General features: G+C 47.5%; 1 protein-coding gene across 6 annotated transcripts in view; it reads left to right on the top strand.

Annotated features, from left to right (window-relative positions):
• The first annotated feature begins 686 nt into the window (after positions 1-686).
• The window catches only part of PALM2AKAP2 (PALM2 and AKAP2 fusion), a 320709-nt gene continuing 306603 nt past the window's right edge, over positions 687-14792 (top strand). For all 6 annotated transcript variants that reach the window (XM_036260620.1, XM_036260616.1, XM_036260619.1 and 3 more), the window contains exon 1: positions 687-921. In XM_036260620.1, the coding sequence (XP_036116513.1) occupies positions 877-921 (45 nt within the window). In that variant the 5' untranslated portion in view covers positions 687-876. The remainder of the gene's footprint in view (positions 922-14792) is intronic.

The following is a 14792-nucleotide window of genomic DNA, read 5'->3' as shown; positions in this document are numbered from 1 at the left end:
GTGGTTCAGTGAGTTGCCCAAGGTTGCACAGTTAAATTATCTAGCCCAGCCTAGCTGAGCACCCAGGATTACAAACACATTTGACCTCACAGAGGGTTGTTTTGGGCTTGGCTGGTGGCCTTGATGTTTGAGGACCAGCCACCTAAGGCATGTGGGAGAGGCAGCCCTTCCCTATTGGAAATGCCCCCACGTGGAGCCCAAGCATCTGGCATGAACTGGAAGGCGGCTAGAACACTCAGTGGCCACAGCTGGAACGTAAGGGCATGTACTCATTCTTGGCTGGCATTTGGTCCCTGGAGGCGCCACCTCGTCCTACTTTGGCCCCAGACAGCGCGTCCAACCAGGTGCGCCAGCTGTGCGCCCCAGGTGCTGCCCGCACGCACGCTGCCGGTCCGCACCTTGGGGACCCCACTCTCACCCGGCGGCAACAGCCTCAACGTCTCGTGCCCGCCTAGAGCCGCCCGGGCAGCGGCCGCGGGCCCCGCACACCCCGGGGCGGAGCGAGGCGCCGAGACGTCAGGGCGGAGACCGAGCACGGGGCGAGCGCGCCCTCCCCGCGGCTGCCCGCGGCCCAAGTTCCGGACTAGCGCGGCCGGCGGCGGCGGCGGGGAGATGCAGTTAGCGGCGGCGCTGGGGCGCAGCCAGGCGGCCGGGCGGGCGGGGGCCAGAGGCTGAGCCCGGGCCAGCCAGCCGGGCGAGCCAGCCGCGAGCAGAGCTCTGCCCGCAGCCCCCGGAGCGGATCCCAGCCGCCCCTTGGCTATCCCCGGGTTCTAGCAAAAAACCCCGGGGTGCCCATCAATTTCCTTGAGTGATTACAGCGTGTTTCTTTCTTTTTTCTTTTTTTATCCTTTCCCCTCCTGTGTGCCCTTCTCCAGGATGGCAGAAGCTGAATTGCACAAGGAAAGGCTGCAAGCCATAGCCGTAAGTCCACTTTCATTTTATTTTCTTGCTCTATTGTCTGAGATGCAAAGGGACCCTGAGTGTTTGGGGCCATCGACATTCCAGCACAGTAGCCGCGGGGCATGTGTTTGGGGGATAAAAGTCTGTCAAGGCGCAACTAGGCTGCTTTTTCTTTTACAAGTCTGTACATAGAAACCCCCAGGGCGTGCGTTGGGCTGGGGATTTGAATGTGGAAAATTGGCTTAGAAATAAGATGCTTGCTACTGGGCTTTGGGGAAAGACTAAACAGACGCGTGGTTGGGGGGCGGGGGGTGGCGATTCCTGGAATATTATCACCCAGGGCTCAGTAATACCTCTGACTTCATACCCTGAAGAACGGAGAGATCTGTGACCGGAACGGTGGCTGCCATCCTCTCTGCGGAAACGTTTCTCTGCTAAGTGGAAAACCAGCAGTCAGCTCCACTGCCAGCCACGCGGTGGAACCTCCTCCTGAAACCAACCAGGAGTGTTAATTATCAATTCTACTTGATATTGACAAGGGCAGTGGCGCCAGCCACCACCCTGGATGGGTGGACTTCTTATAACATCTGGGTCCTGGGAATAATATCACCAGAGAATCTCTTTCTTCTGGGTGTGGATAATCTAAAAACCTACTTTCAGCTTGCAAAGGAGCAGCCAGTTTTGGCAAATTTTTTATGCACTTTCAGAAAAGTGTACCCATGTGTATTTTGGTAAGGAAAAAAAAAAAAGAGAGAGAGAGAGAGAGAACTCAGCGACTGCCTAGATTTGAGCAAGCTTCCAGTGTTGCCAATGATCCACAGATGTGGTATTTTTACTGGAGCCCACCACAGCTGGATTATATATTTCCTTTGCAGATGAGGGAATGATTACTGCTGCTATATGAAATAATAACAATTAAAAGGAAGGTCTGTTAACATATTGGCATACAGGAATCTCCAGACATTTTTCTACTTAAGTATTTTTTTTTTTTTTTTTTTGGTCCAAGAGTTCCCTGGAAACACATAAATTTATTGGAGAAATAGTGTGTAATGTTTTGGAAGCAAAGCATATTAAAGTGTTTTAAAAATCCTTTGGACAGATTCTTTATTGGGAAAAACGCACACAGTCCCTTCTTTTTTAAAGAAGCATTTGATATGGTCTTTGCGGCTCTGAGACCCTCTTTATCAAACTCTTCAAATCTTAACTGTCTTAGAGAGTTTACCACTGAAGTGAGAGGAGAGTTTTTGGCAATATTGAAATACAGTGGTTTGCCTATCGAACAATCTTTTGAGTTCTGGTCCTCAGAACTCAGGAAGGCTGTTTTTTGTTTTTTTTTCCTTTCCCTTTCCCTTTGTGCATGCATATTTGGATGGTTAACGAAGTTGTTCATGGTTTCTGAAGTTAGTGGCCAGTGTGTCGTGAGCTCGATAAGAATGGAGATATTCACTTATTGGTGCCATGTAGCTGGTGGGTGTTTTATATAAACTGAATAATAGGCTGCTTGAACTGTCCATGAAGTGGCTGCTCCAGAGAATGTTCAGTTGCTCCCACAGGCTGCTGCGGAAGGTTTCCAACAGTTGTCACAGTTTCTGCCTTTGCATGACCAGCTTTGCTGGATGCCCGAGGAACAGCTGAGCTTCATGAAAGGACTTGCTTTCTGAACGGGGAGCCAGTAGCAGCTAACACTGGGGCCACCCCTTTCCAAGTGGGGTTGGGTAATCCCAGCAGGGGTCACGTGCAGTTTCAAGAAAGAACTAGACAACTTTTTGGAATTCTCATGCGTGTATGAGAAGAAGAAACGCAAATACTCGTGTTTATTTAGTTATGGAATTGAGTTTGTCCTATGTCCCTGGACAGGTGTTGATGATTCTCTTGAATGTATCTGCCGCAATGTATATACAGTGATACCTCGGTTCTCGAACATAATTCGTTCCAGGAGGACGGTCGAGAACCAAATTGTTCGAGAACCGAAGCAATGAAACCCAATAGGAAATAATGGAAACTGGATTAATTCGTTCCAAGCCCCAGAAAATGCCTATTTACTGGCCTAATTTGTATATAATATGTAGAAAAACATAAGTCTCAACAAGAAATAAAAGTGTACAGTATGTCTAAGGGTTAAATTCAGTGTAAAGCGTGACTCTCTCCACAAAGCGTGACTCTCTCTCTGCACTCACACTGATGACGCGAGCAAGGCGCGCTGGGCCGAATGAACGCCATTCGGCTCCACTCGGCTCATCTCGGAAGTTCGAGTTCCAAATATTTGTTCGGATTCCGAGACAAAAGTTCCTCGAATCTCCTGGTCGAATACCGATTTGGTCGAAATCCGAGGCGTTCGAGAACCGAGGTATCACTGTATATGTTGTTGTCAGTGCAGGTTCTCTAACAGTGAAGTCTCTTGTGTGTGTGTGAGAGAGAGAACAAGAGATGGGGAGTGGGAGTGGGGGCTTGTGACCACATTATAATTCACTCTATGTCATGCTTTGGCTTTATTTTTTAATTTTTTTTATTGATTTTAGAGAGAGAGAAAGGGAGAGGGAGAGAGAGAGAGATAGAAACATCCATGAGAGAGAATATCGACTGGCTGCCTCCTGCACGACCCCCACTGGGGATCGGGCTCACAACCTGGGCATATGCTCTGACCGGGAATCGAACTGGCGACCTCTTGGTGCATGGGTCCATGCTCAACCACTGAGCCACACCGGCTGGGCTCACGCTTTGGCTTTAGTGCACAGTCTCCAAATTCGGCAAACCCTGCCTCTCTCTGTAGAGTTTTCAAGAACTCTCAGGCTGGGATGCTCACAAACCAGGTCCATTGGGGGTGCTGAGGCAGCCCCCATTCCTGTCTGCACTGCTGCCTTGTCCGGTGGGGGTTAGAGGCAACACGTTTGAAGGGGAAAGAGTCTGCGTCACCCCTTTTATTCTTCCCTTCCACTGATGGAAGGCCAGGGCTCTGCCAGCGTCACCTCCTCCAGCTGCTTCAGACACAGGTGCAGTGACGTCACTTGAGGATTCGTCCAACATTTTCTTACAGAATGCTCCCTCTGGGAAGTTACTGGCAACACCAAAAAGTCAGCGTCCCCAGGTTTCAGCCACCAGAGGGGAGACTGTACCCTTTGTCCACGTTCCGAAAGGTCTTGTGACCCAGGATACTGTCATATGATCATATGAAATACTCAGAAACGATGGCTCTTTAACTGAATCTTCCAGCTGAGTCCAGGGACCCACCAGTGAGCAAGGATGAATCTCATTCTGTTTCTTGCCCAGAGCAGCACCGGGTCCCTCTCTGACCCCTGCCTCTGCTCCAGTTGCTCCTTCCGTCTGTGGGGACACTCCCAGAGCTGTAATGTCAGAACACGGCCAGATGCCTCTGTGGCAGAATGAATGTGAGAGAGAGTTCCAGGGACTAGCGATACAATGGCCAGTTATTGAACATTATTCAGCAAGGCACTGCGTGACCTGCTTTTCTTGGTTACAGATGTCCCTCCTTTCCCCCCATTGACATCCACCGTCCCGTTCCTGTCCCCTCTGCTTTTTTTTCCCATCCTGAAATTGTTAATGGTCTAAAGGAGGAAATGAACAGCACATAAACGATTACGGTACAGTGCCAGGAGCGAATGGGCACACATGTGGGGCATGTAAACCAACTTCAGGGCATGTGGACACTTCCCCAGAGAGACCTTGGAGCAAATCTGGAAGCTGGGGAGAAATAAAATATGAAAAAAACATCATGACCTTCCCAATTAGCAGAAGGCATTTACTTACTTGTTTGTTGTTAGTTTCTTGATTATTTACTTGGAACAGTTAGTATGAGAAAGGAAAAGCCGAAAGCATGAAGAAGTTAAGTCAGTAGCTAATGGTACAAACTCAGTAATAAGACTGAAGGGCATTTTAACATGTACTATGTCCTTTAATCTTAATAACAAGCTGTTGAGGTGGGAAGAACTATATTAGCCATGTTTCATAGATGAAGAATCCAACGTTCACAGACAATGTCGAAGCCAGGATTTGAACTCACACCACAGGGCACTGGAGCCCCTGGATTGACTATTACCCTGAACTGCCCCCAAGATGGTGGCAGTGCCTCACGATTTTCCCACGAGCTGGCTCTGCCCGTGTTCCCAGCAGCTTCAGTGTGCGCCAGTGAGACGGAAGCAGACTGACTTGGTCGCACTGGGCAAGTCCGAGACTAACCAGGAGGCCCACATCCTTTGGGCGTCTTCCAAGCTGCGTTTCTGTGCATGGAACCTAATGGACACTGTCACTAAATGAATAATGTTCCCTTGGGGAAGAAGCCTCTATGTCCCAATGGAATCCACCTCTGGGAAGATGTGATGTCTGCACATTCAAGAGGCACGAGTGAAGATAATGTTCCAGAGATGTTCTTGGGCCAAAGTCCTTAGAGCAGCGGTTCCCAACCTTCCTAATGCCGCGACCCTTTAATACAGTTCCTCATGTTGTGGTGACCCCCAGCCATAAAATTATTTTCGTTGTTACTTCATAACTGTAATTGTGCTACTGTTATGGCTTAGGCGACCCCTGTGAAAGGGTTGTTTGACCCCCAAAGGGGTCGCGACTCACAGGTTGAGAACCGCTGCCCTAGATCCATACGGAAAAGGCGTCGGGCCAGCACCGGGACCATGAGTGTGCTCAGATGTGCTGAAACAGGAAATGCCACTCCCACCTGGACTTGGTATTTAGGGAACTTTGTCATTTAATAAGAACTCTATAGAATAATAAAAATGATCTTTTGCATTTGTACAGCACTTCACAGTTTACAAAAACTTACTCATTATTCTAACGGAGCTGTATGGGCAGGTCTCCTTGCCGAGCATGCAGGGTATTGAGGCTCACACAGTGAGATGTGGGAGAATTGTATTAAGCCCAGGCTCCCCTAACTCTTGATTCCTTGTGTTGGTGGCACATCTGGCCTTGAATGGGCGCTCTGGTAGGTGTGGGAGCTGCCATCGGGTCCTCTGAGCTAGAGTCCTAGGGAGGCGGGGGAAAGAAAGGGTGAGCTTGGGGGGTATGTGGACCTGGATGTGCCTGTATGGAATCTGCCCTTTTCTGAGTCTCACTTTGGGCCCCGCTCCTTCTTGAAACTCTTGCCCCAAGCGTGCAGTTAGTGGGCCTGTGGCTCCACCCCACCCCATTTTCTGTGTTGAGAAGGCGTGTGTGTAGGTGAGTGGCATAGGCTGGCTCTGCCCGGCACTTTGTGCAGAAACACTTGTGGTGTTTCTTTGGATTCATCTCTCAATGCCTCTTCTTGCCTTGCAATGATAAGCTTTGGGTACCAGGGTTGGAGTGTGGGGGTGGGGTCCAAGGAGGCCAATCATTCTTTTTCCCCAGGCCTCTTAGGTTTGCCTGGGCAAAGGTCCTGGCTGTGATTTGCATGAGATCCAGCCCAGCCTTGCTTCCCAGGTCGGGGATCCCTCAGAGGGTTAAGAGACTTAAACCCAAGCCTACAGTAACAAAACCGGTGATGTTGCGGGGACCATCCCCATACATGTACCTTGTAAATCTCTGTCAGTGTCAGGCAAAGCACTGGAGAATTGAAGATGCTCGCCCCTCGTTTGTTGTCGTCCATCTCAGAAACGCAGAATGATGCCCTGCTGCTGAAATTCCAAGTTAAGGCCACTGGTTGTTCAGGAAGCAGGTGCCGAGGAAGGTTCACCCCGCTGAGTCTGCAGAGCCACCCAGCAGACACTTGACACTTCGAGCCCATTTGGAGTCATTGCCAGGTCTAGGAGTTCTGAGGCAGGCCTTGCACAAACATTCACAAGGGTCATATGCCTCCCTAGCCACTTTTTCTGTACCTCTGGGTAGTTCAGCCTGTAGCGTCCTAGGCCAAAAAGCAGCTTTGCAGGCAAGCGCCCTGAGAAATACAGCAGTCACCACTTAAAAGCCAACCGGAGGGCTTGTGGATTACGATCTGTCAATATCAAAAGGAGAACCAGGACTCAGGAGAGGCACTTCTACATTTCTTTGGGGCAACCCAACAACCCCTGCTATTGGTTTTTCAACTACCTACATTGTATCACTGATCCCTTTTGGAGATGTTATCAACTTGCTTGGCAGTAAGAGTTGGTCATCATGTGGTATGACATTGACTGAGCAAGTGGGCGTTGACGGTGGTCCCCTGGACTGACAATGCAAGTTAATGAGCATGGTTTCTGGTGTCCAGATCCTTGGCTCAAGTCCTGGCTGTTCTGTTAGTATCTGTATGACCGTGCTGTGGCTCAGTTTCCTCACCTGTCAGATGGGCATCATGATCTTACCCACCTCATGGAATTGCTGAGAAGGTTATTGGAGAATTTAATGGGAAATGCTCAGCGCAAGAATACAGAGAACACTCAGTAAACATGTTCCATTTATAATAAGTGAATCAACAAATCATAAATTGTGCATCTTTACACGGAAAATGGACACCAAGAGCTAAAGATGAAGTCTGTTCACCAAAATGTTTTTGCCAAGCTGGGAAACTTCAGATGAATATAGTAACTGCACAGAGTTTCCAACACACGAGGAGAGGAATAACAATAAAAAGGATTGTTTATAGTGGGCAGCCGTTGCAAACCTAAAAGGCTTCAGGGGCCAGCATGTAATATAGATGAATGACATAGACTGAGAGGGAAATTGTGAGGACCTGGAGGGCAGATGCCACCTCTGTTTCGATTCAGTTCATTTGTACCCTGTGAGAAAATGGGCCTATATTGTCACATTAACACATTTTAAAGAGAAGCCAGAAATCTGCTTTTGAAAAATATCTTCTATTTAAAAAAGAATGGTATCAACAAATTTAAAAAATTTCAAAAATTATGTGGACACAGCAAAATTTCTTTTGGTCAACTGGTCGACCTTTTGTGACTGCCAGATGTAGGTAGAGCTTGAACTCTATAATGTGCTTTCCTTATGTTTGACTTATTTGGATTTCATAGGGGTACTGCACCCCTTAGATTTTCCATAATGTTACAGCATCCATTTTTACCAGGACTTTGTGAATTTGATGTTCAAATGTTTGGATCGTTGGGGAAATAGTGCATATTTGCTATATCTTTTGATATTAAGTGGGCTCCTTGCAATCACTGACATTGTAACGCAGAACACTCCCATTTAGGTAGGTGATTGCTGTCTCAACTTTAACAGAAGAATTCAAAAGACAATTAATACCTTGAAGTGAGAAATTCCTATTATTACAGAAGAATCTTTAAGAACAAAGTGTGCAAAGCTGATTCCCTCACATATCACCCAAGGTGTGTGAGATGATTTTGATTGATCAGTCTCAAGTAACAGACAATGTAAGGACACCCAATGGGCTCAGAAGGTCTAATAATAGGAGCAACTGACATTGGGCATAGACTTTTTGCCAGAAATGGAGGAACAGCCCTGGCCGGTTTTGTTCAGTGGTTAGCACCTCGGCCCATGGACCAGAGAGTCCCGAGTTCAATTCCTGTTAAGGGCACATACCTTGGTTGCAGTTCATTCCTGGCCTGGTTGGGGTCTTGTGGGGCAACCAGTCGGTGTGTCTCTCTCATATTGATGTTTCTCTCTCTTTTCCTCCCTCTCTCCCTCCCGCTTTATCTGAAGATAAATGCAAAAATGTCCTCAAGTGAGGATTAAAACAAAAAAGAAGAAAAGAAATGGAGGAATACAATGATTCTCAAACTTTAGTGCCCTAGGATCCCCTAGAGGGCTCTTTAAAACACAGATTGTTGGACCCCACTCCCAGAGTGTTTGGGTCAGTACCTCTGGGGCAGGGCCTGAGAATGGGCATTTCTAACAAGTTCCCAGGGGTGCTGCCCCCAGCTACAGCTGCTGTTCTGGGCCATACACCTTGAGATCCCCTGGTGAAGAAGTAGGAGACACATGATAAAGGGAGACTGTTGCCTGGGTTTTGATAGGTGTCACATGCCTGTTGAGACACGCTCAGGGTTTTGTGAGGTGTGCATATCTGGAAGAGGTAACATAAAATAAAAGACCAAATTCAGTCTTAAGTAGTGAGAACTTAAACATAGCTCAGTTTGAGAATAATGGAGCTGTGTTCCTTTCACCTCAAGAGGAAGTCTTTGCCCTGGCCGGTCTGGCTCGGCAGTTAGAGCATCGGCCCACGGACCAGGGAGTCCTGGGTTCGGTTCCCGCTAGGGGCGTGTACCTCAGTTGCAGTTTGTCCCTGGCCCATGTGGGTGGTGACCACTCGATGTGTCTCTCTCATGTTGATGTTTCTCTCTCTCTCCCTCCCGCTCTATCTGAAGAAAAATGCAAAGGTGTCCTCAGATGAGGATAAAAAAAAAAAAAAGAAGATGTCTTTGTTTGTCTTGGGTGCGTGGCTTAATGTATTTAAATGAAGTGATATTTCTGTCTATTGGCCACTTACAGATGCCTGTTTGAAGGGTGTGCTTGGGATTAGCTGATCCAAAGTATGGGCAGCAAAATTCACTCGGGGGGGGGGGGGGAGGAGCCCTCGGGGCACCTGGGTGAGACAGGAAGCCAAGCTGTAGAGCAGATGTCCGGCAGCACAGCGGGAGGCCTTTTGAGAGAGATGCACGGTGCATATTATGATGCTATAGCTGGAGAAGTCTCCTAGCAGATCAGGATCAAGCCTTTTGGCAGCTGTTCCAGCCTGCAGACACTGTCTCCCAGTGCAGCTCCTGCTCCTGTGGGCAACTCGCACAGGATGCTGGGACGAGCAGCAAGCGATGTTTGTTTACTCAGTGATGGCCAAGGAGTCTCCTAAGCCAGTCTGGGCGCACACAAGCATGGCTTGTCATTGGCATATCAAAGAGGAGTTTATTCTTGCAAAGATGTCATGCAGGCTTCCCTCACCCTTTTTTGTAGCATCCATTGTGTGAGTCAACCCTTCATTCTCAGAAGGATTCAGCCTCACCCAGACTCTTCTCTGTCTCAAAACACAAAGCACAGAGGCTACACTGTACAGGATGAGGCCTAAGAAAACATGGATGGACTGTGGGCAATGGCCGTGCGGCATGGGGTACTTCACAGAGCAACGTTCTCACAGGAGGGCTGCGGGGCTGGGCACGTCCTGAACAGCTGAGACCTATTTCTGACAGGAAATACCAGCAGCAGCAGAGGTTTGTGTGGGGTGGTGCATGTTGGAGCTACATGTGCCCTTGGTTAATTGTGATGTCAGTCTTTTTCATTAGTCTCATGTTGAATTAAAATCTTCAAAAGGAGATTATTAAATACAGAGAGAGAGAGAGAGAGAGAGAAGCTTATAGCCCATTTCCATAATGATTGAACATATACTAAAAATACTTTGGGGTTAGTCTTTGACTGTAGTATCAATGCTTTTACAGCATCGTGTGGACTTAGCTAGAAGAAAGGAATCGCGACCTGGTACCTTTTCCTTTGCTAAGATGGAAGGAGACAGAAAAGCCACACGCTCCCCTGAGATAAAAGCTCCAGCTGTTGATGAAAGGGCAGAGGGCCAGATGTCAGAACACATCTTCCTGCCCATCATTTCCCCTCGGGTGGCCTGTGCCAGTACCCTGTGGGCCTCTAGGCTCTTGACAGTCTGTGCACTCCCAAATGTCTTCAAGGCATTTGTGGAACCTGCCCTCGCTTTTTTTGCTGAATTATACTGGTTTACTTACTATTCTAGGTGGGTGGGATCCCCCCCCCACCTTCTTCTAAATTATAACCAGTCATCTGAGTATTCACTTTATTTTTAAATTCAGGGCTGAAACTTAAAACTTTGAGGGTTATAAAAAAAATGTTCTTCTTAAGCAAAAAACATGCTTGAAAATTTAACCCCTTTGGTGGTAGGCAGGGGATCTTCTTTCTCTGAGTTTAAGCGATAATATCAACAACTTGGAGGCAAATAAATACCCCCCGGGGCTTCTGGATTTGGGCGGCTGTGGTAGTCTGTGTCCCACGTGTGACAGGATAGACAGACTGGGGTCTAGGGAAAGGGGGCTCTTGGCTGCGGGGCATGGAATCAATCCAGTGGCTTCCCTCAGGCTCCTGGTTGGTCTTTTTTTAGAAACTTTAATTAATTGTATTGCTATTTTTGGATGTTGCTACACTCCTTTGAAATTAAATCTTTTAAAATCTTAAAACCTAATATTTAAAGGAATACTAAGATTTTTAATCCAGTTTTGTTGTTAACTTTTTAGTCTTTAGTTTTTATCTTTCCCCCCTCCTAAGACAGTAGAAAACACTACACTGGTTCTTTCTTGCTTTACTTTTTCTTCTTTTTCAATTACAATGGATAAATATTAGATTTAGTTGTACAACATAATGATTAGATACTTATATACCATAGGAAGGGATCACCTTGGTGAGTCTAGTACCCACCTGGTACCATACATATTACAGTATTGTTGGCTGTGTTCCCTGCACTGTACTTGACATTACCGTGACTATTTTAATAACTGGCAATTTTTTGTTTGTTTTTATCCTCACCCGAGGACATTCTCGCATTTATCTTCAGATAGAGTGGGAAGGAGATGGGGGGGAAGAGAGACAGAGAAACATCGATGTGAGAGAGACACATCGACTGGCTGCCACCCACACAACCCCAACCGGGGCCGGGACAATCTGCAACCAAGGTACGTGCCCTTAGCAGGAACCGAACCTGGGATTCTCTGGTCTGCGGGCCGACACTCTAACCACTGAGAAAAACTGGCCGGGGCAATTTCTACTTCTTAACTTCACTTTTTTACCCAGCCCCCAAGCCTCCCCGCCAATCTGGTGACCACCAATTTGTTCTCTGTATCTATGAGTTTGTTTCTGTTTGTTTATTTTGTTCTGTAGATTCCACATGTCAATGAGATCATATGGTATCTTTCTTTTTCTGTTTGACTTATTTCAGTTAGCATAATCCCCTCTAGGTCTATCTATGTTGTCACAAATGGTAAGACTTCATTTTTCAAGGCTGAGTAATATTTCGTTATATGTATGTACCGTATCTTCTTTACCCGTTTGTCTATTGATGGACACTTGGGCTGCTTCCATATCTTGGCTATTGTAAACAATGCTGCAGTGAACATAGGGGTGCACATCTCTTTTGAATCCGTGTTTTGAATTTCTTCAGATACATACCCAGAGAGCACTGTGTTTTAAATTTTGTCAAACACTGTAATGGAAGTACTTCTCCTTTGGCCCCACCTTGCATCCAACTTTAAGGATTCTGAGGGCAGTTACGGGTGGGAGGGTGAGCCAGAACAGGAAACTGGGGTTCTCAGCCTTTGGTGGATGACTGTTTCCTAACCACAACCCCTCCCATACCTATAACCAATTCTTGCTTTTCCCCATTAAATACCTTCAGCTCCAGCCTGGCTCCCTTTTCCGCTATCCTCTGCCAGAATCATCACGTTTAGCAACTACAAATTAGGAGGGTGCCAGTTATTGCATGGGGCAAGCTTTTACACTAAGAAATGGTATGTTGATCCGAAATTCAGATTAAACTGGGCGTCCCGTGTTTTATCTGGCAAGCTCATCCCCTTCGCATAATTCTGCATTCCCAACTGTGTCCAGAACCCACCCTTTCTAAGTCTGTGCTTCGCAGACTTCGTCTGAAAACACTTCCATGGTCTGAAAACACTCAGTTTCAGTTACAATGTGTTCGCAGGGAGGTTGGACACGCACTGGAAGGTGAAGAGGGCGTCCTCACTACATCACTGTGTCTTCATGAAGTGTTTTGTGACCGTTAGACACATCCTTTCTGGAGAATAAGCCATGGCTTAATGTGTGTTTGAGGGAAAAGTACAACTGGATTTCAGAAATTGGGACATATCCCAGCCACCCTCCACCCCCTTCCCTTGGCCCAACCTTGGGATAATGTAAAACTACAAAGACTAAACAAGGAGATCGCTCACACTGGGTGAGTTTAAAAATACCACTGGAATGCTGGCCTTCAGGAAGCCCTGTATCTCACGCTGCAGTGAGCAAGACGGGCCGCGTGGCGAGTTGCACGTGAGGGAGGGGTGCTTACGGCCAGATCATTCCCAGCCTGGGCGCTTTGGTAGCGAGGGCTGTGATGGTTGACATATTTGTCTTGTTTGGTTTTTAGTTGATCAATTTGACTAGCGTGATCTCAGAATCACAAGGAGACAAGAAGGAAAATCAATATTATATGGCAGCTTCAGGATTCAGAACAAATGGAAAGTCCAGTGTGCTGTCTAGACCAAGGGCCAGTGAACAATCGCCTGTGAGGAGCACAAGTGGTACATTGAAGAGTGGTTGGGAAAAAAAATGTTAAGACTGTTTCAGGACATGTGGAAATTTTATGAAATTCAGATTTCAGTGTCCACAAATAAAGTTTTATTGGAACACAGCCAGCCATTTCCCTTCGTTTCTGTGTTGTCTGTGGTTGACTTCATGCTACAATGGCAGCGCTGAGTACCCACAAGAGACCATATGCAAAGCCTAAAATACTGACTGTCTGACCCTTTATAGAAAAACCTTGCCTGGCCGGTGTGGCTCAGTGGATTGAGCATTGATTGTCCCATGCACTGAGTGGTCCGGGTTCAAATCTTGGTTGGGGCACATGCCCAGGTTGTGGGCTCAATGCCCAATGGGGGGCGTGCAGGAGGCAGCTGATCGAAGTTTCCATTTCACATCGATGTTTCTATCTCTCTCTCTCAAAAAAATAAAACAAAACAATAAAAACATATATATTTTTTTTTTAGAAAAGGAAAACCTTGCCAACCTTTGCCCTAGATAGCATATCTTCTATGGTTTTATTGACATTAAGGCTCCGAGAATCTTTCAGCTACAGAAACAACGGTTGTCTCCTCTCCGGCAGTCCCAGCAATGAAGCGTCTCAGGCGACCTTTGCGCTGCCACGGGGCTGCCACGGGGCTGCCACGGCCAGAAGCGTGTGTTCACTAAAGAGCTCGCGTGGGAGTTGTGCTACTGCAGAATTTTCTTGTAGAATATCCTTCCCGACTAAGCTAACTGCAGGTTGTTTTCTTTCGAAAACCAGACAACCTGGTCTCTTAGGGGTAAAGGGTTGTCCCATCCAGACACAAGTCATTACATTTTAAAGCGGTTTTTTTTTTTCTCCTAGTGACAGGGACTGAGAGGGTGGGGAAAAAGTCCAGGTCATTTTTCTTTCTCCCCAGAAATTGCCAGAACCTTAAAGTCCCTGGGGACTTGCAGAGTGAAGTGTCAGAATGGGAGTCAGAGAACACACCCGCCCCATTCCCTGAGCCTGAGCAGGAAGCCAGTGAAGAGTGGCTTTTGACCAGCTCCCTTGTCATTTGTCATCGGTTAGCCCTTCACCAAGGGTCAGTAACCTCATAAGGTCCATGAAGGGTCAGTGGAGACCATAGGGCCTTCATTGGCAAATGGCATGAGTGCAGGTAAAAGCTGTTGGTGGCCTCCAGTGGCAGAGTCCACTCTGGCTTCTCTGATTATCCCGCCTTTCCTCTCTGCCCCCATTCCCTCTCTCGTTCAGAAGGGCCAGCTGCAATTTTGATTCGTGTCTTCCTGGAAATCCCCAAAGGGACTTTGGTGCCTTAGTAAATATTTTCAAGTTGCCCAAGGTTTTAGGAGATAGCAGAGCCCTCATTGTGAAACCCAGGTTTAAAAAAACAACCAAAGAATATAGTACTGGGCTGGCCATGTGGACGTGCTGGACTGAGCAGCAGCGTGGACACCCGTGGCTGCTCCCTCTGCAGACGGGTGGCTTTTCCCTTCTGGTCTTACATGCGCCTGACCCTACCCGTCTCTGGCTGGGCTACTTCTGAGAAGCTGCTTGGGAAATAGGACGCTAACCATGTCGCAGGGGGTTTCTCGGCTGTGGCACTGCTCCCGTTGTAGACCACACGACTCTGTGTGGGAGGCGTCCTGTGCACCCTGAGATGTTCAGCAGTACCCCGGGTCTCTGTCCAGTAGATGCAATAGCATACCCCCTGCCCCTTCGTGAC

Source organism: Molossus molossus, unplaced genomic scaffold (assembly GCF_014108415.1).
Source record: "Molossus molossus isolate mMolMol1 unplaced genomic scaffold, mMolMol1.p scaffold_m16_p_14, whole genome shotgun sequence".
In the NCBI taxonomy this organism is placed as follows: domain Eukaryota; kingdom Metazoa; phylum Chordata; class Mammalia; order Chiroptera; family Molossidae; genus Molossus; species Molossus molossus.
The sequence above is the reverse complement of the archived record's forward strand: the minus strand, read 5'-3'. Positions and strand labels throughout refer to the sequence as shown.